This window comes from Papaver somniferum, chromosome 2 (genome assembly GCF_003573695.1).
Source record: "Papaver somniferum cultivar HN1 chromosome 2, ASM357369v1, whole genome shotgun sequence".
Classification (NCBI taxonomy): Eukaryota; Viridiplantae; Streptophyta; class Magnoliopsida; order Ranunculales; family Papaveraceae; genus Papaver; species Papaver somniferum.
Genome location: NC_039359.1, coordinates 14,936,404 through 14,959,699, shown reverse-complemented (window position 1 = coordinate 14,959,699; position 23,296 = coordinate 14,936,404). Strand labels below are relative to the sequence as shown.

General features: G+C 35.1%; 2 protein-coding genes across 6 annotated transcripts; one reads left to right on the top strand and one right to left on the bottom strand.

Annotated features, from left to right (window-relative positions):
• The first annotated feature begins 808 nt into the window (after nt 1-808).
• Nucleotides 809-4,273, top strand: LOC113346980. Of its 5 annotated transcripts, XM_026590550.1 has the most exons (6): nt 809-943; nt 2,074-2,286; nt 2,589-2,652; nt 2,751-2,795; nt 3,708-3,805; nt 3,933-4,273. In XM_026590550.1, exons 3-6 carry the CDS (start codon nt 2,599-2,601, stop codon nt 4,009-4,011), a joined length of 276 nt encoding a protein of 91 aa, XP_026446335.1. In that variant the 5' UTR covers nt 809-943; nt 2,074-2,286; nt 2,589-2,598; the 3' UTR covers nt 4,012-4,273. The 5 variants fall into 5 exon arrangements, with proteins under 5 accessions (XP_026446335.1, XP_026446334.1, XP_026446333.1 ...); XM_026590549.1 differs by lacking the exon at nt 2,074-2,286 and having other exon boundaries at nt 809-938; XM_026590548.1 differs by lacking the exon at nt 2,074-2,286.
• Nucleotides 4,274-5,732: 1,459 nt separating this feature from the next.
• LOC113346979 (boron transporter 1-like) lies at nt 5,733-10,572 on the bottom strand. The gene is made up of 12 exons (XM_026590545.1): nt 9,729-10,572; nt 9,491-9,573; nt 9,052-9,244; nt 8,785-8,923; nt 8,408-8,573; nt 8,109-8,275; nt 7,767-7,940; nt 7,555-7,650; nt 7,222-7,359; nt 6,716-7,038; nt 6,331-6,598; nt 5,733-6,227 (listed from the first exon to the last, which is right to left on the bottom strand). The coding sequence occupies exons 1-12, from the start codon at nt 9,830-9,832 to the stop codon at nt 5,940-5,942; spliced, it is 2,139 nt and encodes a 712-aa protein (XP_026446330.1). The 5' UTR covers nt 9,833-10,572; the 3' UTR covers nt 5,733-5,939.
• Between the last annotated feature and the right edge of the window lie 12,724 nt (nt 10,573-23,296).

Sequence of the window (23,296 nt, the reverse complement as noted above, 5' to 3'; positions counted from 1 at the left end):
AAGAAGTGATTTGGTTATGGGTTAACAGAAGACGAAAGAGGAGGAGGAGTAAAAGAAGGATAAAGAACAATGAGAGATTTGATTGAGAGTAATTGAAGGAAATACCTAGTATCAACGACTAGGATTCACAGATAAATCAAAGGCTAGGATTTAACAGGGAATTTGGTCAGGTACTGGCCGAGAATTTGCTGAGAACCGGTTCATGTATCCATTCTACACCGGTTCTCATTTCCATTCCCGCTCCCTGTACCTCGTTCCTCGGTTCCGATTCTTTTTTTCCGGTTCTAGCCAGGTATAAGGACAAGAGACCGGTTCTTGTAGTGTAAGGTGGAAACGTGCATATTAGCTTGTTCGCTCACCCCATTGGAATTACTCTAACATAAAGAGGTTTTCTTCTCTCTTTTTTTCATGAAAAAAAGTGAATGGGAATTGGATTCCCAGGAAACTGGTTGTCATTTCCAGGGGTGTTCGTTCATTCACATGATTGTCATTTCCTCCGCCCAAATACGTCCCGGGCTTATATATAATACTATCTCCGTCCCATTATTAATTGACCTAGTAGCACAATTTAGAAATGATTTATCTTCCAAACTATACCATGATATTCATAAATTTTATATCATTGAAAAGTATTTTAAAACACCTACATAACGAGTATAAACATGGCTGTCAAATTATATATAATCAATTATTAATTAGGCAAAATTCAAAAACAACTAGGTCATCTAATAGTGGCGGGGAGTGAGTATTATACAAGTACCATCGACTTTAAACTATAATTACGACTTCAACCATCGGTGTAAAGAAACCAAGTAGGTACTACTTTCACAGTTTCCTAGCCATCTCCTCTCGCCTTATTCCTCCGTGAACATAGACGACGACAACACATCCTGAAACCTTACCATTTTTCAATCAACTTTAATTTGTTTATTCAGCTGGTAAGGTTAGTGAACTCTAAACCATAAATTATTCTCTCAAACTGGGACAAATAGTCACCGATTTTCTACTCTTATCTAACCTAAAAATGTGACTTTTGCTTCCCAGTTTCAGTTACAATTGCTTTTCAATTCTTATACAATGTTATCAATTTGTGGGGTTTGGTCGAAATGTATGTTCATACCTATTAGTTTTTAAATTTCTGAATATTAGTTTTTAAACTTGTCAACTTAAGTTGTTTGTTGATTTTCCTAAGAGAAGAAACATGTTCAGATTTCAAATTTAATAAGACAAAAGAGGATTAACTCCATGTTTATATATATGTATATGTAGCTTGAGTTGTTGTTATGGATTCATTGTTGGAAAACTAGGTCACCACATAACACAGTTTCGGTATACAGTTCGGGTAGGGTTTAGATTCATCAGACATTTTTATGATATTAGTAGACCTTTTGTGGGAGGTTAATCACGGTACATCTTCTTATGGGTTTTCCCAGCAGATTCATGTACCATACTAAGCGATTAAGTCTCTGAGTATTTTGTAGTTGCACTTAACCAGAAAAATGAAAACTAATGATCTGTGAATTGTTAATCAGGCTGTCTAAGGAGACTTAAAGTTTATAACTAACAAGTAGTTCAAGGGATTTATTATTAGATTCTGAATCAGGTGAAATCATACTGTATTTTGTCATCTGTATATTGTTGTGAGGTTCTGTTATTAGACTCTTAGAAAATGCAACTCGATTCATGAAGTACCATTTTGGTTATGGGGTTCAAGGATTTCAGATGTTAACTCTGCAGTGCTCAGCAAAGCTTGTTTTTTCTTTCATTGATACATGTAAACATGAGTTACAACCACTTACTTGTACCACCTTGAAGCAGTGACATCCTTGGATAATTTTTAGAGGTAACAAGGTTGCTGCAGCTTTAATAACTGCACTGTTATCACCTCAAAGATCACTTTAAGTCATCCCTATTTCATTAATCTATTATATAGAGCTTGCAATATGGATTCCCCTAGCTTTTAGATTTGATAGTGGTTGGTCCATTATGTCCCTATTTTGTTTGTCCATTGTTCATCACTCCTAGTCAAGTGTGAATGAAATGTATAATCTGAATTCATGAACCATGATGCAGGTTGCAACACAAGGTTTTAATTTGGATGAATTGAAATGATTGTGTAAATGAATGTTCTGGGGTAGCATCTTATTTGTGTCAGCTTAAGGAAGTATGCAATGAAAAGTTTGTTTTGCATGCATCAATGTTTCGTATCATCTTGGAAAGTATGTTTGTGCACATCGAATGTCTGAGGGGACGTCTTCTCAGCTAAGTTATGAATTTTTAGTCTGGGTGAGTGCAATGCTTCAGAGTGGGTGTGATGGTGTTCCATGGCAATTATGGATTATTTAGTCGTAAGGTACAAGTGGCAGGCGCGTAGCACGTGCAATTTCACTTGTCACGTCTAAAAGAAATCTATTATATTCAATCTCTAATCTGGGTTACAGCTCAATGATGTAATTATTTATCCTTACTGGAACAATAGTCACTGAAATGAGTACCTGTAAATAAATGAAATTCTATACTATCAAACTGGTTTTGATTATATTGTTTCTGACGTGTTTTCTTTAACGGGATTTGTCATTGTGTCTCAGTTTGGAAAATATGCCTTCTATACAGACTGCATTGCCTCCTGAACTCGTCAATAATGCCCGAAGAGTTAGTATTCTTTTTCCTCTCCTTTCACTAATGTAGTTAACATACTTGTTAATGTTTTATTCTAAAGATTATTGATATTCTGATTGTATTTTTGGTAGCTTTATCGGGAGTGTCTAAGAAGAGCTAAATATGTTGGTCATAGAGTAAGCTTCTCTTACTATTGTTCTTTACTTTACCATTCTAAGATATGTTATTTCCGCATTCTTTGATCATCTAATTGCTTTGTACATCACACATTGAATATGATTGTAGCCGAATGTTTATCGAAATATGTAAGCATCTTCACCACAACTGATCATATGAAACATTAACCGAAAGGTTTTCCATTAGGATGTGAACTAGATACATACAAATTACATCTATCCTGAAACAAGATAGATCAGTCCCCGCACAATCTCTCAAAGCATGTTTGCAAAGGGAGTTTTGATCTATCTATTTCACACTCCATACAAAGGACAAACATCTGTATTTTCCATTTGATCAGTTGCAGGAATTGACCAATACAGCATTTGTAGATGAAATATGGTGTAGGACCAGCTTTAATGTGTTATTTAGAAGTTTTTGGTGGCTGGGTCAATGAGAGAAAGATGTATCAGACCGCCAGTTCTCCCCTTTTTTAGGTAGAATGATCTGATTCTGACTATTATACCTTAAACATAATTCTTCATAGAGGAAACTATTCGATATGAGTATAGTGTTGCAGACACCCCAGAGTGGGTTTGTAGGAGGTTTAGATTATTGTCTCTCATGTTAAAGGCTTTACGAAGGGTTTAGAAGATACATTAGCTTCTATAAGATATACTACTATTTCATTTGGTAACCAGCCATTCTGTATTGCTTTAAATGCGGGGTGTTAGTGGCGCACACTGATCGAGTAACAAAGTTGGGGACTTTGTTTCATTGTTTTTCCTGTTGAATGCCCAACAAGCATTCAATTTCTAATTTCTGCTTGTGTTAAACATATAGACATAGAATATACTTCTATACGTCCAGTTCTGTTTCCATGGATTTGAAAACTGATGTGATGACTGTCTATTTTTTTATAAATCTTGCAGCAAAATAATACTCCGCTCCTGGTGGATATGATAAGGCAGCAATTCAAGAAAAACATGCTCGAGACAAATCCAGAAAAGATTCAGACCATGATGGATGCGTGAGTTTTAAGTCACCTTGATAATGCTTTTAATTCTTTCATATTAAGTTTATGGTCGTCATGTTTTTGCTGCTTCAAGGAGCTAGAAGCTGGAAATTTCATCTAATTGTATGGTGTATGTCTTCAGTGCCGCAAGAGGACTGATTAATCATATGCTCCTAGAGTCCGAACAGATAACTGGGCGCAAGTTAAGCAGCAAAACTTGACTACATATTGTTGCAGTTCTCATGTCATGTTTCTGTTTTTCCAAATCAACAAATTTCATTTATTCTACTCTTACCAGACTGAATAAATTTCTGGTTTTTGTGTTTACTGGACTATAGAGTTAATCTCTTTTTTGGGTCTTCCTGAGTTGTCTGACCATTTTCAGTATCACCTGGCATGTAAAATCCAACATTGCTGATTTGCGGATTCAGCAAGTTGGTTATATTTATGCTTGACCATGAACTTGAGCAAAAATTTATTTCAGTTGTGGTAGATTTATACTTTCAATCATCCAAGGAATGTCTCACGGGCCAAAAGATCTCCTGTCACAGAGATTTCAGACTAATAGGCCTGAAATCTGTAGTCGGAAGGTCTCTTTCTCACTCTCTCTTAGATCCAAACCGCATTCCATGGATGTGTTCAATTTCTGCGCATGAGCACTGCAATTATGTAGTTGTGAATGGTTGTCCCAAGTTATCTGTCACATCAGCAAACATTTTGAGTGTCTTTCCCTTCAAAGTAAGAGTGATGGTGATGCTACTTATTCCCTCCAAAGTTTTCACTGTATCCAGGCCTCAGGGTTACCCAGGCAGAACGTATTGGGGAAAAAAAGTAAGAAAATCTCTTTCCATGCACGATGAGACTAAAAGAACATTGGAAAAGCTAAGTCAATGGGTTGAAAACAACATGATGCAAAAACATCCAAAAATGAAAACCCTCTGTAATTGAGATGTTTTGGTCACCATTCAATGTCTCTTCTCATCATAATTAACAGGGATTTATTGAATGAATGAATGAATGAATTGCATCCATTCCTTTCTTCAGAAACATCATTTCTCTTCTTATCAGCTATCTTATTGTTCTGTTGCAGATATTCACTTTAAACGTCTTTCGAGTTAGGCCTTTTGGTCGGTTTTCTAGTAAGTGGATTACTACAAGAAAGAACGTCAGCCAGAAAACATTTTCGATCATGAATCGAATGTCTAGAACTAGCTTGATTGTCTAGAAAGATAAAGAGGGTTTTATAGGCTCTCATGAAATCATTGTTCACTTAAATGATTACATTCTTTTTCTTTATTGCTAAGCCAGATAATTTTTGCAAATCATTACAGGTTTACGTATGCCAATAGATTTTCTTTTTCTTTTTCTTTTTTCCAGTACTGTATACACAATAGGAAGTTATCGACATCCTTATAATGTCCTCGAGAAGCTAATACAAGATTATACACTTGATGGTTGGATATACTAACAAGTGTCATCCTTCATATTCTGAATACGCCTATGCCTTGCTTGTTTTCGGCAAAGTTTAGCAGCTGCTTGGTAGTAGACTCAAAATTCTCTGTAAAAATTCAGTGTCAGTTGCATTTATAGTGCTGCGAATTTTGACAATTAGTAACATACCAAGCAGGGACCATAATTTTCTAGGTTCGCAGAACTCGTTCGTTAATTTTCATGTTGCCTTGTCCATTCATCTCTATACTCGTTGAAATGTTTGATTAAAAGAAGATCAGAGTAGTAGTTTGGATACTTGACAACTACAATTCAGACTAAAACACACTGTTGGAGGTCTTCGAAAGGTTCATGAATGTTTGATGGTTTTCCTTTAGCTGTTAGCACTCTGCAAGTATGAATCTATGGTCAGTTTACCTTTGGTAGAGAAAGAAAACTAATGCACATATTTATTTGACAACAAATCTTGTCTAAATTGGAAACACAAATTTAGAAATGAAAAATATATTAGAATTATCTCTATGGTTTAATCATTACAGTCTTCTCGGGTAAGAGAAGGAAGCTTAAACACATGCAGAACAAGATTTTACAACAAATGTTAGCCAAACTCCAACATCACAAAGCCACACAAAGACGAAGAGGCTAACGTAGAGCCAACAGAAGAAACCACACATAAAGCTAGTACAAGTATTTTTTGCCCTTAATGAGTTGGGGTTTGTCCCAATTTAGATGGTCTCGCTTCTGCATCTCTTGGACTAACTGGCATTCTTCCCCCAAAACTTGAGCTTCTTAGTTCATACACGCGGGGACTAGTGAGTGATTTGTCCATAAAGCTTTGGCTTCGAAAGCTTTTTGGGTCTCTTGGGGTTGAGTTGGAACTTGTTATCTTAGGACTGCACATCCGACGAACTTCACCACGGCTTCGAGTAAGCATCTCATCTAGAATCTCTGCATCGTCTGCAAAAGGAGCTCTGGAAACCTCCCCCTCCTGATATGAAATACGCTTAAATATTCAGTATAACTTCATTATTCCTTACAATAGGCGATCTTTAGGAAAAGAAACGGATGTAGCTTATAGGAAAAAATCTTACACATGAGATGTTGAACGGTAAAGCGGGCGCTTCTTCATATTCTGCTGCATCTAAATCTTGAAGGTGCACCCCTTTGAAAAATTTGGGGAGTATGTATTGTCTTACAGGAACCAATAGCATGATCATTAAGGGGAATAACACCCCAGCTATTGGAATCCATGTAATTCCGAAACAAATTAGTAAGTAAGTTGTCTGAAATAATGTGAAAGTCAAAATTGTTTTGAAAGGTACAGTTTCTACAAAAGTGGCATGGTACTCCTCAAGAACCCTGAAATAAGCAAAAAAAGAAAAAAAAAAAAAAAAGAGGGTTATTTAATGAAAATGAAGAAGAAAAAGGAGAAATGAAATTGACCACAACGGACAAAGTGATGGAAAGAATTTTTACTTGTATCTTCTACTTGGAGCAGTGAAGATTAATAAGAATCTCTCCCAGAACTGATTTCCGGGTAAGCTCTCAATGGCCATAAACGCGAAATAACCCCACAGTACAGAGGTTGGAATCATTTTAAGTAAAGGCATAGCTGCAACACAGCCTCCCACCATGGTTGATTGAAGCAAGTTACTAACTCGTTGTTCTTTGACCTCAACAGGTAACAAATCATCAATCTCTTTTTCAACATCAAATACCGTCTCATCAACCGGGGCATCGATGTGTCCCACAGTAGAAGCTAACTGAAGAGTTGTCCCTTTTAATTCCTTTAATCCTTGCTGAAAAAAAAAACATTATTTAGGCAACAGCGCTACTGGTGATGACTTGATAACTTGTATGGTAATGAAGTTTACTCCACAGAAGTATCATAAAATTAAGACTTGTATATGCACAGACTGATCTAATTTTTCTACTTTCAAGGCTATTTATGATCAATACAAAGAAATGCGTAGTTCTCTTACTCGAGCAGATGGCTCTTGGTAGATTAATGGACTCTGCATCTGTTGATAAGCTTCTTGCATATTGCCGTAGACTTCTCCCAAACTTGCATTATCCTCCATACTTCTCTTGGCAGTGACCACTAGTTTATCTCGAAGCAACTGCATATCAAGTAACGTTCATGTAAGTACAAATTTAAGTAGTTGCTCAGAGAGAAATTTGTTGCTGAAAGTGAACCATCTAAGGAACGAAGAAATAAATGATCATCAATAATCCAAAATCTCAAAATCTTTGATGATTATTCATATTGAATCTTTTGAATTTCATAGCTAGATAGAAGTTTGGATAGCGGTTACCTGGTGTTTGAGAGTGGCAAGACTCTTTGTATGCATTGGAGATTGTGGGATGACGCCGTTAGATGGTGGGATACCAAGAAGACCACATAATAGAGTCTGCAAACCGAAACCATCAATTTTGCTTTTAACTGTATGCTAACTAACTTATACTGTAAGATACAAAATGGAGAATAAACAAGAAAGAATGCAGGAATGAAGAGATAGATGTTTACCAGGAATCCTAAAAGAAGTAAATCGTAATGGAAAGAAGATGGTTTTCTCAAATTGAACTCGCTTTGCTGTGCAAGTTGAGATGCTACACTATGGTCAAAATAATAAAGCACTGCGATCATCGTTGCTGGGATAAAAGCTCCAAATATATAAAGGATAGGCACATTTAGCATGTCCTGCGAAGCCAAAGAAAAATACTTTAGGGATACTTTATCCTCAGACTACACGAAGTAAATAACATTCTGGTTATTAGCTCAAAAGAACAGAAGAAATTGTATACATATTTACAAGATAGAAACATAATACTATTTACATCGAAAAGCTTAGTTGACAATTATACATACTTTGACGACTGTCCAGTTAGCGTAGGCACCAGGCGACCACGGATTTGGGCTGAAGAGCCGCCTAGGGATACCATGTGGAACATTATTGGCTGGGATATATGAAACAGCAGTCCAAACAAGAACCATCAAAGGCACACCGTAGTCTGCAATGATACCTCGAACCCACGCTGTGAAAAGAAACCAATGTCAGGCTTTCGGCTTTCCATATAGAAGAATCTTTCTTTTTTAAAATTCAACAAGATTTAAGGAGCACTAAGAAACTAAAGAAAAATCAAATTCGCATATATAGATACACTTGCCAGAGCCATATCTCCATGATCGTGCTTTCCGACTTTTCAGTCCAGTGAGTAACAAACCAAATGACATAATTAATGCAAACATCCCATTTGAAAATCTCCATGATGGACTAAACTCTGGTAGGTCTGGATTTTCTCTTCTTGGAATGCGAAATTCATCAATAATTCCCTACAGGACAAAGATTACACATCACAAGTAAAAATCAAGTTATTGTCAGTTAAGACAACACCCAGCTCTTTTCTAGACAAATATTCTAGCCCAATCAAAATTAATGCAGGAGGTCAATAGTTTATGGACAAAAGAAAGTCTCTACACTCTAGTCAATTAAATATTCTGAGAAACTGAAAAAGAAGAAAACTTTCTGATTCATTTTCCTTACTCTAATTGCTTCCTGCATAAAGAGCATAGCAATAAGCAGACCAAAAAGTTCTCCAGCCACACGAGTAAATCTATTGATGATGGAGCAAGCCCCCAAGACAGCCAGTAAGAATAGCAAGGCTGCAGACCATACACATACCCTGCCCATTTGAAGAATCATGTAAGTTCTACGCAACAGAATTCTAATTAGAAAGTAGTGAAAATTCTCATTAAATAGAATAGGGAAACCCTGCATTCACCATCGATAAACAAGACAAAGATAGCATACCATGCAGACCATGCAAGAAAGAGCTTTGGTCCCAATTCAGGTCTATCTTTAACAAAGTTGAACATGAAAGTGTACATAAGCACGGTGGGCTCAGCAACTCCAAGAATCAGCAAAGGCTGACCTCCTATAAGTGAATGTATTATCCCACAAAGTGCAGTTGATGCTAATGTTTGAACCGCGGTCAGAACTCCATCTGCCAGTACAGATAAACTTACATAAGCTACTTTCTCATGAGCTTAGTCTACGATTATTTACTTTTACATCTAATTAAGCGCTACTCCTCGTAGCATGCTGAAACATAAAAGTTGTGCAAAGCCCCTAAAAGCTAAAAAAAAAAAAAAAAAAAAAAAAAAAAAAAAAAAAAAAAAAAAAAAAAAAAGCGAAGACTTTGACATCAAGTAATCTCTCAATCTATTAAAGATAGTCTGATTGGATTTACCAGTGCTCCTGTCCAATTGTTCGCCGAATGAAATAACTGGTATTGCTGAAGCGAAAAATATATATGTTGTAGGAGCCAAAATTCTGCAAACACACAAATTATGGCTAAACTATCACAATATCTCTACCCAAAAATTGAACCTAAAAGAAATCAGATAATGTAGTAATTCCATTAATACCCAGTTTCATCAGTACCCAAACACAGATTTCTCCAAATAAAAAGCACAACTAGTACACACCTTAAACCAGCACTGAAGCCACTAGTCCAATCTTGCTTGTAGCATTTCAGCCTTCCTTTAATGTCATTCTTGATTCCTTGTAAAGGAACAAAGGTCTCCTCCATGGATTTGTTTGTATAATCACAGGACTAAGCTCTCTTGATTTAATAATGGGTTTGGATTAAAACTAAGAAAATACCCCCTAAAAGGGATAGAGAAGAAAAATCTAAAATCTAGATAAATTTACATGATCAGATAACACTTCACGGAAATGTAATGAGACAAAATGAAAATACTCACTCACAGAATAAGGCTAATTTACATGATTTGAGATCTTATCACAAAATATCAAACAAAACAGAAAAAAACTCACACAAAATCAAGAAGATTCAAGTGAATGGCAGATACCCAGATTGCAAAAATTAGTCTTTAACTCAAAAACACAAGAAAACATTCAAAACCCAGACTTTATATTATCATTGTTTCTCAAAACAACAAGAAGAAATCAAAAGGGTTTTGGATTCAGAAAACACCTAATAAGCCAATAGTTGTATTTTGCAAAATGAGGAGGTAGACAGAGAGAGGGAGATGGAAAGTGATGAAACTACTACACAAAAGAAAGTATTGTAGGATGTTGGAAATATATAGGCTTTTGAAAAGGGTGTGATGTAAAGAAAGGAACTGTAGATTTGATTCAAGAGTACATACACATTCAATGTGGGAGTGTCAAAAGGGATGAGAATCAGAATGAATGTATTTTTCACTGTCAGTGACTGTAATTAAAATCAAAAAATTAATAATCAAAAACAAATGTAAAACCAACACAGTTTAAGTAGAAGACTTAAACAAGGAAGAGGGATCTGTAGAAGCTCAAATGTTTTTTTTTTTGTAGGGAAAAGGAAAAGGAAAAAGAGTAGCTCATAAAGTGGGATTTTTCTTGTTCTTTTACTCTTTTGAGTGATAAGTAAGTAGGTATTGTGATAGAGAGAGATAGGGAGGACTGACTGCCAGTGCCAGTCCATAACAAGCTGGCTTGGAAATACCCATGTACTTTCTTTCTCTCTACTGTATTTTTTTTCTTCAATATATTTTTTAAATATATTAGAGAGACTAGTAAGAAACTTATATTTTAGAGAGGCTCTGAGCGCGTAATCTATAAACAAATAAGAAACATATATAAATGGCGGCAGACAAAGGCCCGAGGCAGGCAACCAATGACGAATCAACCGTATAGTATTATTTTGGTTGTTTTCTCCCGTCCGATCTTACTCATCAAATCTGACTCAAATCACCTAATTCATCCGGATGTAACTTAATATGTTTATTTTTTTAATCAGATCTGACTCAAAAATATGAATCAACAGTATTTTGCTATCTATCGTGGAATCAGCAAAGATACAAACATATTGTTAGACAACACTGCTATGACAAATGTAACAACAAACACTTGTATCTCATTATATACTCCCTACGTTTTTTTTCAAGTGATTGTGGGAAGAATATACAGCAGTACTGTGTTTCTTACTAAAGATTGAAAAGGGTAAAACAATTTCTTTTTCACTAGTATTTTTAATTTTGTTTAGTAGTAAAGCATGAAAGCAAAGTAGTATTATGATGAATAATTATTGAGGCAGGGGTCCATTTTGTTTTCGAAGTACCTACTGTAGTCTATTTCTGTATCATCACAGAAGACGTAAGTATTAGACTTTATGTTTAGTTCACGGCTTCAAATGAATTAGAAATAGCAAATGTTATCTCGCGATTCTTTCCTAATAAAGTACTCACTTACGATCACACGGTGGCAATAGAAAATGCTGCTAATATCCTTACGAGCCTGTTAATTACATAAAGAATGAGCAATATGATGACTCATTATCTTTAGGCCTTGATTTTTCGCATAGGTAAAGATCAAGAAAAGAAATGACTCAAATGAGTATCAGAGTACGTCTTTCTCAAAAAACCTATTATAGGGGTTCCAAGGATTTAATTTTGAAGGCTCTTATATTCAACTATCTTAAATATGAATGAGGGGACCTAATTTATTATCAAGAATACAAAAATACCCTCTGATAACCTAAATCTTAAAAAAAAAATCGTATCTTCTTCTTCCTTTCTTCTTCTCCTCCGTCGCCTCTTCTTCCATTTTGTTTTAAAAGACGATTGATCTTCGATTCTCAGCCAGTAATAACTTTAATTTGGATAAGAATCGAAAACCCAACCCTTTTTTATTGTGTTTGATTCATGAATAGGTTAGATTTAATTAAACTAGAGATTGAAAAGTTAGTTTCAGAACTGACTACGGTTGAGAAATCAATATTTCCCAGCTGTATGATTGATTTACGGTGGGAAAATATTGATTTCTTCACCGTATAAATTTTGTACGGTTGGGAAAATATGAACTCCCAACCGTAAGTGAGTTACCTAACTTTTGTATACGGTTAGGGTTTCCTAACCGTAAGTTACCTTGGCTTTGTATACGGTTGGGAAAATATGAACTCCCAACGGTATATTTTATATACGGTTAGGTTTTCTAACCGTAACTTCAATTCTCAAAAGAAAAAAAAAATTATCCGAATTTTTGATTTTCAAATATTAACTATAAATCAAATGATTAGTCTAATCTTATCACAAATTTTGCTTAATTTAGTTAACCTAATCATTAGTTGTTAATTAATCATTGGGATAAGGGGTTTTGAGATTACTATTTGATGACCCAGCCTTTTGTCCTCTTGTGAGCCGTCAAAATCAAAATTTTGGAGCCCTTATAATAGGTTTTTTTCTCAATATTGGCTTTTGATAATTGTGTAGGTCGTACTCTTAAAACATTCCACGACGCCATTTTATGTGAGCTCCTGAACCTGGCTTTTCTGAGGCCTATTCAGTTTTTGTTCCCGACCATGGGAGGTGTCTAAATTGGATGATATTACTGAAATACCCTCCGTTGAATCCTTTTAGTAAGACCTAAAACTCTAATTTATTTCATTCCTAATTCATCTTTCTTCTTCGCTTTTTTTCCTCTTTTTTTAATTTTCAAACGAAAACATCATTTATTGACGACTCCAAAAACAATTAATCGTTTTTTTCCTATATAATGTTGAAGTTATGAAGATTTAAATTGTTCATTGGAGTTACTTATCCAAATGTGATTAGTCCAGGAATTGCTCAAGCAATTCGAAATAAAGAATCGAAAAAGAAAATGGTTGCGGAAGACGATCAAACACTGAGCGCAATACAAGCAGAAAGAATGGTTCGAATCAGGTACTTTTCTATCAACTCAATCCTCTAAATTAGGTTTTAATAACACGCAATCACTCAAAAATTAAAAAGTTGGAATCAAAGTTCTTTGGTTTACTAGAGTCGGTCTATGTTAATGTACCCGTAAAGCGATTGCTTTGTGAAACAGTCGTTGCTCATCCCCGTCTACCGATTATTAAGTGTTTTCTAGTTGAAGAACATCTAACCAGAATCGGTCAATGTTCATGCCCACATTTATTCTTTCTTGTATGGAAGAAATAACCATGTTTTTGTTGGCTATTAAAAGTTGGTTTGCGTGGATGTCTACATAAACTTATTATATAGTTTGTGATGTCTTAACCATCAGGCCCATAATTGGTTTATGTGAATTTCCATATAGACCGATTCTGGGTAGAGAAATGGCCAAATTTTTTGGATAAGCTTTAACCTAGGATCGGTTTTTGTAAGCACTTATATGAACTAATTTTTTTGTGTAAGTTGGTGGGAATCAGTCTATGTAGATGTATCGTTCTGACCGACTCTAGATTTAGAATTTGTAAATTTATTTGATTTTGATTGTTGTTTGTCGTGTAATGTCATATTCTCTAGGGAAAATTAGAGAAAGCAAAAGCAAGCCGAAAAGAGAGCGAAGAAGAAACATGATCTTGCTTCTCCTAAGAGTTTGGAACGTAATCGAAAGAATGGTAAAAATTTGTTTGGTGAACATTGTAGGGGATCGGGGTAAAATGAAAGCGCTCATCATCTATTATGTAACTCAAATAGAGCTTCCAAAACGAGAAGAATCTGATTCTGGTACACCTAGTGAAAAACAAAGTGGTGACAAATAAGTTAGTGAAGAAAAAAGTGATTTCAAGGAAGGATATGAAGAAAAAAATGATGAAAAAGAAGGTGGTGGGAAAGAAGGAAAAGGAGTTCAACAACAACAAGATAACAAACGAAAAGCTCAAAAGAGTCAACTAAAAAAGAAAGGGGAATACATTCCCAAGATGGAGATAATATTTCCTCATGACCTTAATGATCCTGATTATAGGTTACCCAATGATAAAGGAGGTACGAACAGTGTTAGGTTGTTGTCGTCTGCGCAACTATAGTAATTATCTCAATTTTATGCTATGTCTCGATCTTTTGTTTTAGTTATCACCTATTATCTGTTTAGTATTTTGATTATTATTTGTCGGTATGTTTTTTAGATCATGCCAATTATTAGAGCATAGCTCGGTCGAGCTCACAAGTGTTGATATATCAAGATTGTTGTCAAATTTAGTTGATCAAAACTATATCTTGATTTATAGTCTATATTTTAGTCATGTCTCGAATTAGGATAGAACTGTGTAGTTGAGTACCAGGCTTCACTGCGTTCACCAATTGAGGATGGATATCAACTGAAAACTTTAGAGGAGTTCATCGACAAAAGGTATGTGAAGACTGAATCATTCCTATTTACTTAAGTATTCACGATTTTATCTATGAGACTAAGTCGTATGACTAAGTGGACTTAAATTACAGCACAATAGAAATTTCGAGCCAAGTTTATCTTGTTGAATATTTTTCTAGAAATATGAATTAAGATATAAGCCAATCATCAACTTGATAAATTTAGTTAAGAAAAATTTATTGTTTATAAACTAGATCATTACTCAGGTTAATCATTTAAAAATAACTTGGAACGGTGATATGTGTAAGATAATCATTGACGTTATTCGGGAATGTTTCAAATTGATTGTTGAGAGTTTTTAAAACTACTGAAATCTGGATACAAGGATAGTACACGTACACTGATTGGTTCCGGATCAGCGGTACACGTACTGGCGTAGGTCTAAGTTCGGTAACGACTTCTTGATAGACATACCTGGTATGCATACCAAAAAGTTTCGATGCTTGTGAACACAAGGGTGGTACACTACTCAGTATGTGTACCGAAACGCCCTGGATTTTAACTGCCTTAAGGGTACACAGACTTGGTAAACGTACATTGGCAGAGTCTCTTTACCCAGTCAAACAGTTTCAGATGCATTTCAAAGTATTTCTATGAGATATTTGGCATTTGAAAAATTCTCTAAAACACACATAAGACATAATTGATCACATGTTACGTGATAGTTGTATATCAAGTTAGTCTAAAGTGTTTGATGAAAATGGCTAAGCTTATTATGTTCGTATGGCTAACTTTGGTTAACCGTTCTTGAACAAACTCATCGTATATGTTTGGTTACGGTTTATCCTTATCCAAGTGTATATTCTATTTGTGTTTATCTCAAGCTAAACCATCTAACGGTGGAGAATGATTACTTGATTACCAAATCATCTTAGCTTGAATCTCAAGTCGAATTTCATCTAACAGTAAAAAATGTTTGCTTGATTACAAAGCTATCTTATCTTAAATCGTCAACCTTCGATCTTCAAAGTTTATATAAAGAGAAGCCCGAGCAGCTGGGAAATTTAATCCCGACACTTCTGTGTGTCCTAGTTGCTAACTACAGTTGATTCTATCTTAATCTAGGTTTTCATTTTTACCGAGAAACATAATTAGGTTCAACGACTTAAATACTTCACTAAGGGATCCGTGAAGTCAGGTCTGACTATCTTATCTTTGATAGTTCGTGTACCCTGATCTTAATACTGTTGATTGAGCTTTTAGCTCCAACATGTAAGATTTATAGAAATCACACATTTCTTCGTCTCAAACTTTGTGATTATCTCTATCACGATATTCTTAATTGATATCAAGTAGGTTTTTCTTGTGAGGTAAATAATAATCTAGGCTGCTCTTCGGGAGTCGTAAGTACTAGATTTTCAGGTTTGCTGGACCTAGTCTACTGCAAAAAAAATTCCTATCTCACCTGATCTAACGATCACATGGAAATCAAAATAGGATTATCCGTGGGAGACAGATTGGTTTAAAGTCTTCGCTTAAGATGAAGCAACTCTTAGGATGTAAAGGACGTCAGCTAAGGGAATCAATTGAGCAGAGTCTTGCGAGATTCAAGAGGCGTAAGGGGAGCGACTGTAACTGAATCGCTGTGAAGGTGGGTTCGGTCTCAACTATATTCCATCCTGAAGTTATTGATAGTAGGATAGAGTCTGTAACGACTTAATACAGTTTGGTGGTCAAATCTGGATGAGGTCCCGGGGTTTTTCTGCAGTTGTGGTTTCCTCGTTAACAAAACTTCTGGTGTCTGTGTTATTTCTTTTCCATTTGTTTATCTATATAATTAAAATATCACAGTTTGTACGTTAATCAATCAAAGTAGATATATTAATCCTTGTTTGTTGGATACGACTTGATTGATCTTGGATATTGATCTTTCGAATCATCCAAGTACTCTCACGGTATAATCAGGTTCACGTACTTGTTCCTGTTTTACTTTTTATTGTGAGAGAAAGAGATATAGACTCTTTATATTATTTCTTGATTAAGATTCATTAAGTTGTAACTCTCTGAATTATATTTGAGTTTAGTCCATACAGGTTACCGAACGAAAAAGTTGGTGGTGTACTTGTACACCCGGTCTTTTCACCAATGATATGCATCTCCTTAAGACACGAAAATCACTAGATAAAATGGATTTATATGGCTACTGGATAAAGAATCTCAAGAAATCTTTGATCTAGTAGATTCTACGGGGTTGTTGGTTATTGTCAAATATGCGGTGGTTGAAAATGACAAACCTCTTGTTTCTGCATTCGGCAAGAGATATTACGGGGGTATGGATACTTTCCATCTTTCGGCTGGCGAAATGACAGTAATTTAAAATGATGTGCAGTTGATTAGGGCTCTAAGTGTATGAGGTAAATCCGTGACGGATCCCAACTATGTGAATGAGCTTGAATGGACAAAGATTTACGATTTCACTAAGAGGATATTTGGTTGGGATGGTAGAAATACTAAGTCGGGGATGCTAGTAGGTTCAGGGAAGCAGAGAGTATTCAATCTCACGAGCTTGAGGGAACGATTCTCGGGAACAAAGGAGCTTCGTAAAAAGGAAGAGTTGACTGCGAAATATATCAATGTTACAGCTCATGCATGTGTCCTCTACATCTTGGGAGTTGTTACTTTTACTGATGTTTTTGATTGTCGTGTGAATTCCAATTATATACAGTTATTAAAACCCCTAAACAAAGTCCGCGACTAATCTTGGGGATCTGGGTTCCTTGCACACTTGTTGAACGATTTGAGAAAGTATTTTTGGGATGTCATGAACCAAATCCGAGGGAATTATATCACTTTTATAGGTAATTTAACTGGTGAAGTTATTGTATTATATTTATGTTACTATTTTCATTTCCCACTTATAGTTTTATATTGACGCAGGTGTGGATATGCTTGCACTTCCTAGAGCTTGCTAAAAAGGCCCACGTGATAAGCGGGTGGAACGGTGCTTGGTATGGAGGTTGATACTTCTTCAACGGTAAGACGAAGAGTCAAGATAAGTAATTTCTGGAGTTGAAACGCCATATGAACAACATGACGACGAAAGATGTTGTCTTTCACCCTTACAAGGAAGCATTTGCTGGAAGAAGGATGGTTGGGTGCGAGGAATAATGTTATATTGGACCTATTTTCAACCCCGAAGGATATGCAATGTATAAGCCGAGGATAGTGGAAAGAAAATGCGACAGTTTACAGAATATCCCAAGATCTGAGTACCTCGAGTTTAAATTGGATAAGTTCAAATGAGTCTTTTGATATCAATATTGAGGCTGTTCACAAACCTTTACCAGTATATGTGGATTGGGATGATATGAGGTACAAGATTAATATGGTGGGTGGATATCCGAAGATAGGTGATGAGACATTTTCGGATTACTTGCCTTGGTACATCAATATTTCTCATACTAGTTTAATACGAAGAGATGATAGGCCCTTCATCAAGGACCGAGATAGAGCTCTCGATGTTTTGGTGCATATTGTTATTCCCTTATAGTTATTTAAATGATTTTGGCATGATTTAGTAAATGTTTTTCATTCAGACGAATCAGACTTTGGATAAACCAAGCAATAGGAAGAGCAGAAAAAGTTAAGGAGGAGTTAAGAATTGAAAAGTATGAAGATGAAAATGATGGTGCATCATTCGGGGAAGCGTTGGATACGATGCCAAGGAGGAAAACCAATGCGGTAAGAAGCGCTCGGGATGAATCAAGCACCGGAAAAGAATGAACTGCTAAACAATGCTGAGGTGGTCGTGGTGGAGATGTTGATTGTGACGAAAATGAAGATGAAGAATAATGGATTCTTGTTTTCCAAACTTATGTCTTTAGCTATGGATGCCCCTTAACTTATGTTTGTTGTTCGCATTAAAATATGTTATGTTATGTTATTTTTGTTGGTCTATGAATGAATGAATTTGGTTGGTTCTGAAATTGTTGTGTTTTTCTAAGACGCGACAAAAAAACTACAATTTGGGCAAAAAAAAAAATACAGGAATTATGGTTGTTTTTTAAAATATAATCGGTGGGTGTATACCTTCATAAAAACCAATTGTAGCTTTTCAACATAACTTAACTTTGTAGGATTTCAAAATCGATTCATATAGACATCCATGTAGACTGATTCTGAATTGATATCCATTTTGAAAGGCTGACAGAATTGATCGATATAGAAAATCTTATGCACTGATCCTTGTAAGTAAAAATGCCATTTTTTATGTATGTTTTTTAGTGTAGAACCGGAGGATGTGGACATTCCTAGAAACCAATTACAAACAACCAGCAGTTGTTTTTAGCTTATAATCGGTTTACGTGGAAACCCATATCGAATGATTCTAGTAAGTAAAAGTCCCATTTTTTTGTATATTTTTAGGATAAAATTGGTGTACGTGCATACTAGTATCCACCGATTAAAACAAAGATAATGTTAAATGTGCATAATAAAATCGGTCTATGTGGACATTGATATAAGCCGATTGTTGGAATTGATTTCAAAATAACCAGCCGTTGAGTGTTCATCTATGTAAGGACAACCTCTTTCTCAAGCACATTTTTCCTCAAACTTGCAATTTTAAGCCACTCCTACTTCATCCACTACTCAAATAGGTCTTGGGAAATGGCATGGTAACCTGAAGAAGATAAGGATCTCGTGAAATAATTCATTCCCGTCTTCCACGAACGCCTGAATGAACTTTATTCAATGTTTTGGAAAAGAGACAAAAAATTCTATTATGAGAGCACCAACAATCGTAGAAATTGAAGATGAATATACTTAGCATTTAGGTTCGATTATATCAAAGAAGATATGTGAGAGTTCCGTAAGTTAGAAAAATAGTTACCGAATATCATCCAAAATCTCCTTGTAGGGAGAAAGTGAGTAATTCAATATGTTTATCCCATTTTCATCATCTGGTTTTTGTATACTAAAATGTAATTAATTTAGTTTCAGGTCGAAATATTCAATAGCATATCGCGATACGCGAAGTAATATAACGTGTTGAAAAAACTTGTTCGGCAGTTCATCAACGATGTATTAATGTGAGAGATTCTAGAATACGCATAGTAAATTATCTTTTGTAATGCTCTAATCTTCTAAACTATGTATGCTTATTTCCCAAAACTATGAATGAATAATTTATTTATGAAAGTATAACTTAATCAGTTTAGATGTACATCCACAAACCCCGATTCTTACGAAAAGTCTTTATATTAAGTAATATCTACCGATTCTAGTGTTCTTCGTGCATGACATCAACCCATGATCGGCATACGTGGACATGAACATCCACAGATTCTTGGTTGATGTTTCTACAAAAGAAATCAATTAACAGTAGTTAATTCTGAGTTACAAAGACTAAACATCAATTAGTCTACCGTATTGGGGTAAATTAGCCATTAAGAAAAATAGCCAGTTAAGGGGTTTTTGAGTTTACTTCATAATGATTCGTTTTGTCTTCTAGTGGTAGGACTCAAATACTTAAGGTAGGCCTCAAACTATATAGGCTCCTGAACCACCTAATGTTTCAAGATTACAGGCTCCCAAATCATCTTTCCGTTCATATATAAACAAACAGTTCTATCTACATGATAACTGAAATAAAGAAAAGAACAAACATAAAGAAAAGAAGAAACAGCCAGTTGGAATCATTACTTTAAACCTTATAAAATGAACAATTATTCAGAGTTGAATTGCGAAAGGAAACATGCACAACTAAAAGAAACAAATTTTCATGGTTAATTGCGAATTAGGTCACTCTCTTAAAACGCCTTGCATCTTTCTATGTAATTATAGAAAAATCTCAGTTGTACGGGAATACCCATATGATAAAACAACCGAGAAAATTCTCCATCTCAACCGACATATCCCATCTGGGTTTAAATCTCAATCCGGTGAAAAATTATTAAAGACTAATAAAATGTTCTTCAAATAAGCAACCTTCTGATGAGACTAAGGAATGCACATGGGCTAAGTGACCCCAAAAAAAAAAGATATGTAATGACATTTTTTTAAAGCTAATTTCATATGTTCGCAAGAAACTAAGAAAGACGAGTTTACCAATTCAGAAATTCAAGTCCTCGTGGGTCCTAGATTTTTTTATTGGTGATGGATTCCTTTCATAGGAACCTCTGGTGGCATTAATTGCTTTTAAAAAAGAATATTTTTGATGTTATAATGATTTATTCAAATGAATATATACTTTATCAATGGTTATTAAAAATAAGGTTGCCACCTCTTTCAGTCGGTTACTTACGGTTGTTTACAATTCAAAGAATCCAATATGAAGTCAAGATTTTTTGAGAGGAGTTGTTTTATTTGAATAATATCCATAGTCTGTCATGGATGGTGGTGGGTGATTTTAATGTGATTGGTTTTCCTTGTGAGAAAATAGGAGGTACGGTTTTAACAAGTTTTTGTGCAAATATTTACGGATTTCATTAATTCACACAACAATATTGATTTACCTTTGCAGGGGTCTCTTTTTACTTGGGAAAATTGGAAGCTATGGTTAGATATATTAATCCCTTTTCCTCGAGCTTGGATTGGATATTTCCATATGTGATGTAAATTACTCTCACTAAGGCTACTTTTGATCATATAACTTTGATATTAGAAAGTTTTAAGGAGGAACGACGTCCTCCTTTTCAGGTTTGAAACAATGTGGTTCTGTGTTCCGAGATTTTAGATCAGTTAAAAATTGGTTGACTGATATTCAAGTGGAATGGCCAGCAAGTACTAGACTTCGGAGGAAGCTTCAGCTTCTGAGCAAGAATATCAAGTCTTGGGTTAAATAAAAATTTTGGCATGTGGATATTCAAATCAGCAACTCTGCTAAAGAGTTGAATAATACCATGTTTATTAAAGAAACCAGGGATCTTACTTCTTCTGAAGTTGTTGAGCGATCTCATTTGAAGGCTTCTATTGATAACCTTTTTTGTACGAAAGAGAAATCTGCAAGGAGAAAAGAAAGAAATACTTTTATAAGGTTGGGTGCAGTGTAGTCAAAATCACTCTCCAAGGCCGATTACTCGCCGAGTGATCACTACAAGCTGTATGACCGACGCGATTTCCGATTCCAAGCCATTTCCGATTTTTAGCCATTAATTAAGGCGGACAATTTTGTCGATTTGGACCGATGTTTGAGCAAAACGAGTTTACGATTTTTCCGAGTTGGCGTTCTATGCACTAAAATCAAAAAATAAAAACTTCGGAACCCCTCAGATAGGAGTTATCAAATAGAAAAACCTCTAAATACATGATAAATACGTTCAATATAACAATATTACACACTTAATTACATGACAGTGTTAAAATTTTAATTTTAATTAGGTACAAATCATGACTAATGAGCAGCAATATATAAGTCTCTAATAAATTGATTGTGAGTGTTATACCGAGTTTTGGCGATTTCCAAGTCCGACCTTATTGCTCCTCGCTCGAAGCTCCCCAGCCGAGTAGGACCGAGAAACTATTTCGACTACTTTGGTTGGGTGATAGAAATACTTAAATATTTCCATTAGTATGCCTGTTTTCTATAAAGAGCAAACGAAATTGTTTGTTTCAATGCAGTTTTAACAACGTGATTGTTGTGAGAGAGAGAACATTAAAATGAATGTTCTATATTTATACACTTCTCGTTTCGCTGAAGATTTTGATCTCAGATTATTAACTGATGAAGAGTTGTTTGATACAATCACGCAAGAGGACGAGGAGGAGCTTGAGGTTTATATTAAACCTTTATTTGTATAGGAAATTTTGATAGAATTAAATAATTTGGATAAGAAAAAGAACATGAGGCTTATGTTTACCTTATTATGTTCTTCAAGAAATATTGGGATCATTGAAAACTGACGTGTTTGATGTTTTTTTTCGGAACTTCACTCTACTAATTCTTCTCCAAAGTCATTAGTATTAATTACATTGGTCTTATTCAAAAGGGAGATCAAACAGAGATGATAAGACATTATAGACCTATCAGTTTGTTGTTTAATGTTTACAAGATTGTGGCAAAGGTTCTAATAAATATACTGAAAGAATTGGTAGAGGAGGTAATATCATTTTATCTTGCAGTTTTTCAAAAGGATGGAAAATCCATGATGGTGCTTAAATTGCAAATGAATTGGTCGACGTCATCCTTAGAAATCACCTTAATGGGTTTGATTGTAAAGTTAGAACTTGAAAAGGCTTTTCATATACCATATTGGTCGTACCTTGATTATATTCCTCGAGCAATGAATTTAGGTAAAAATGGAGAACATGGATCAGTTATTGTGTTTATACTCTTTCCTTCTCGGTTATTATAAATTTTGGATCTTTGATAGCATTCGAAGCAGTAGAAGGCATGTCAAGGAGACCTCTTTCACTTTTATGTTTAGTTTCGCAACATAAGGCTTTACCTGGAAGCATGAGATTTTGTTACCAAATCTCTCAAACAGAGAAGACTAGGTTTTAAAGAGACTAATAAAATAAACAAGTCAATGATAGCCAAAATAGCTTGGGGTTTAGTAACATAACCTAATGATCTTTGGTCCTCTATTCTCAGAGATAAATATTTTTTTAATACTTTTATCTTTTGTACAAAAAACATCATAATAAGTCATGGATACGGAGATGCATTTTGCATGGAGTTTCTCTTATTCACCAATACAGCTACTAGGGTGGGTGCTGGTGAGCTAATAAATGTTTAGTATGATACTTAGATACTATATATCACAGATAACCTTTTATCCCATTGTGGATCAAAAAGTAATTCATTAACACTTGTTTCTGACCTAATTAGAAACAAAGAAGTGGAATTGAAGGAAAGTTAGAAACAACTTCCCTGCTATCATTGTTGATAAGATATTGATAAAGAAGACATGTTAAAAGTTAATAAATTAATATGGTTTTTAACCGCCAATGAGGAGTT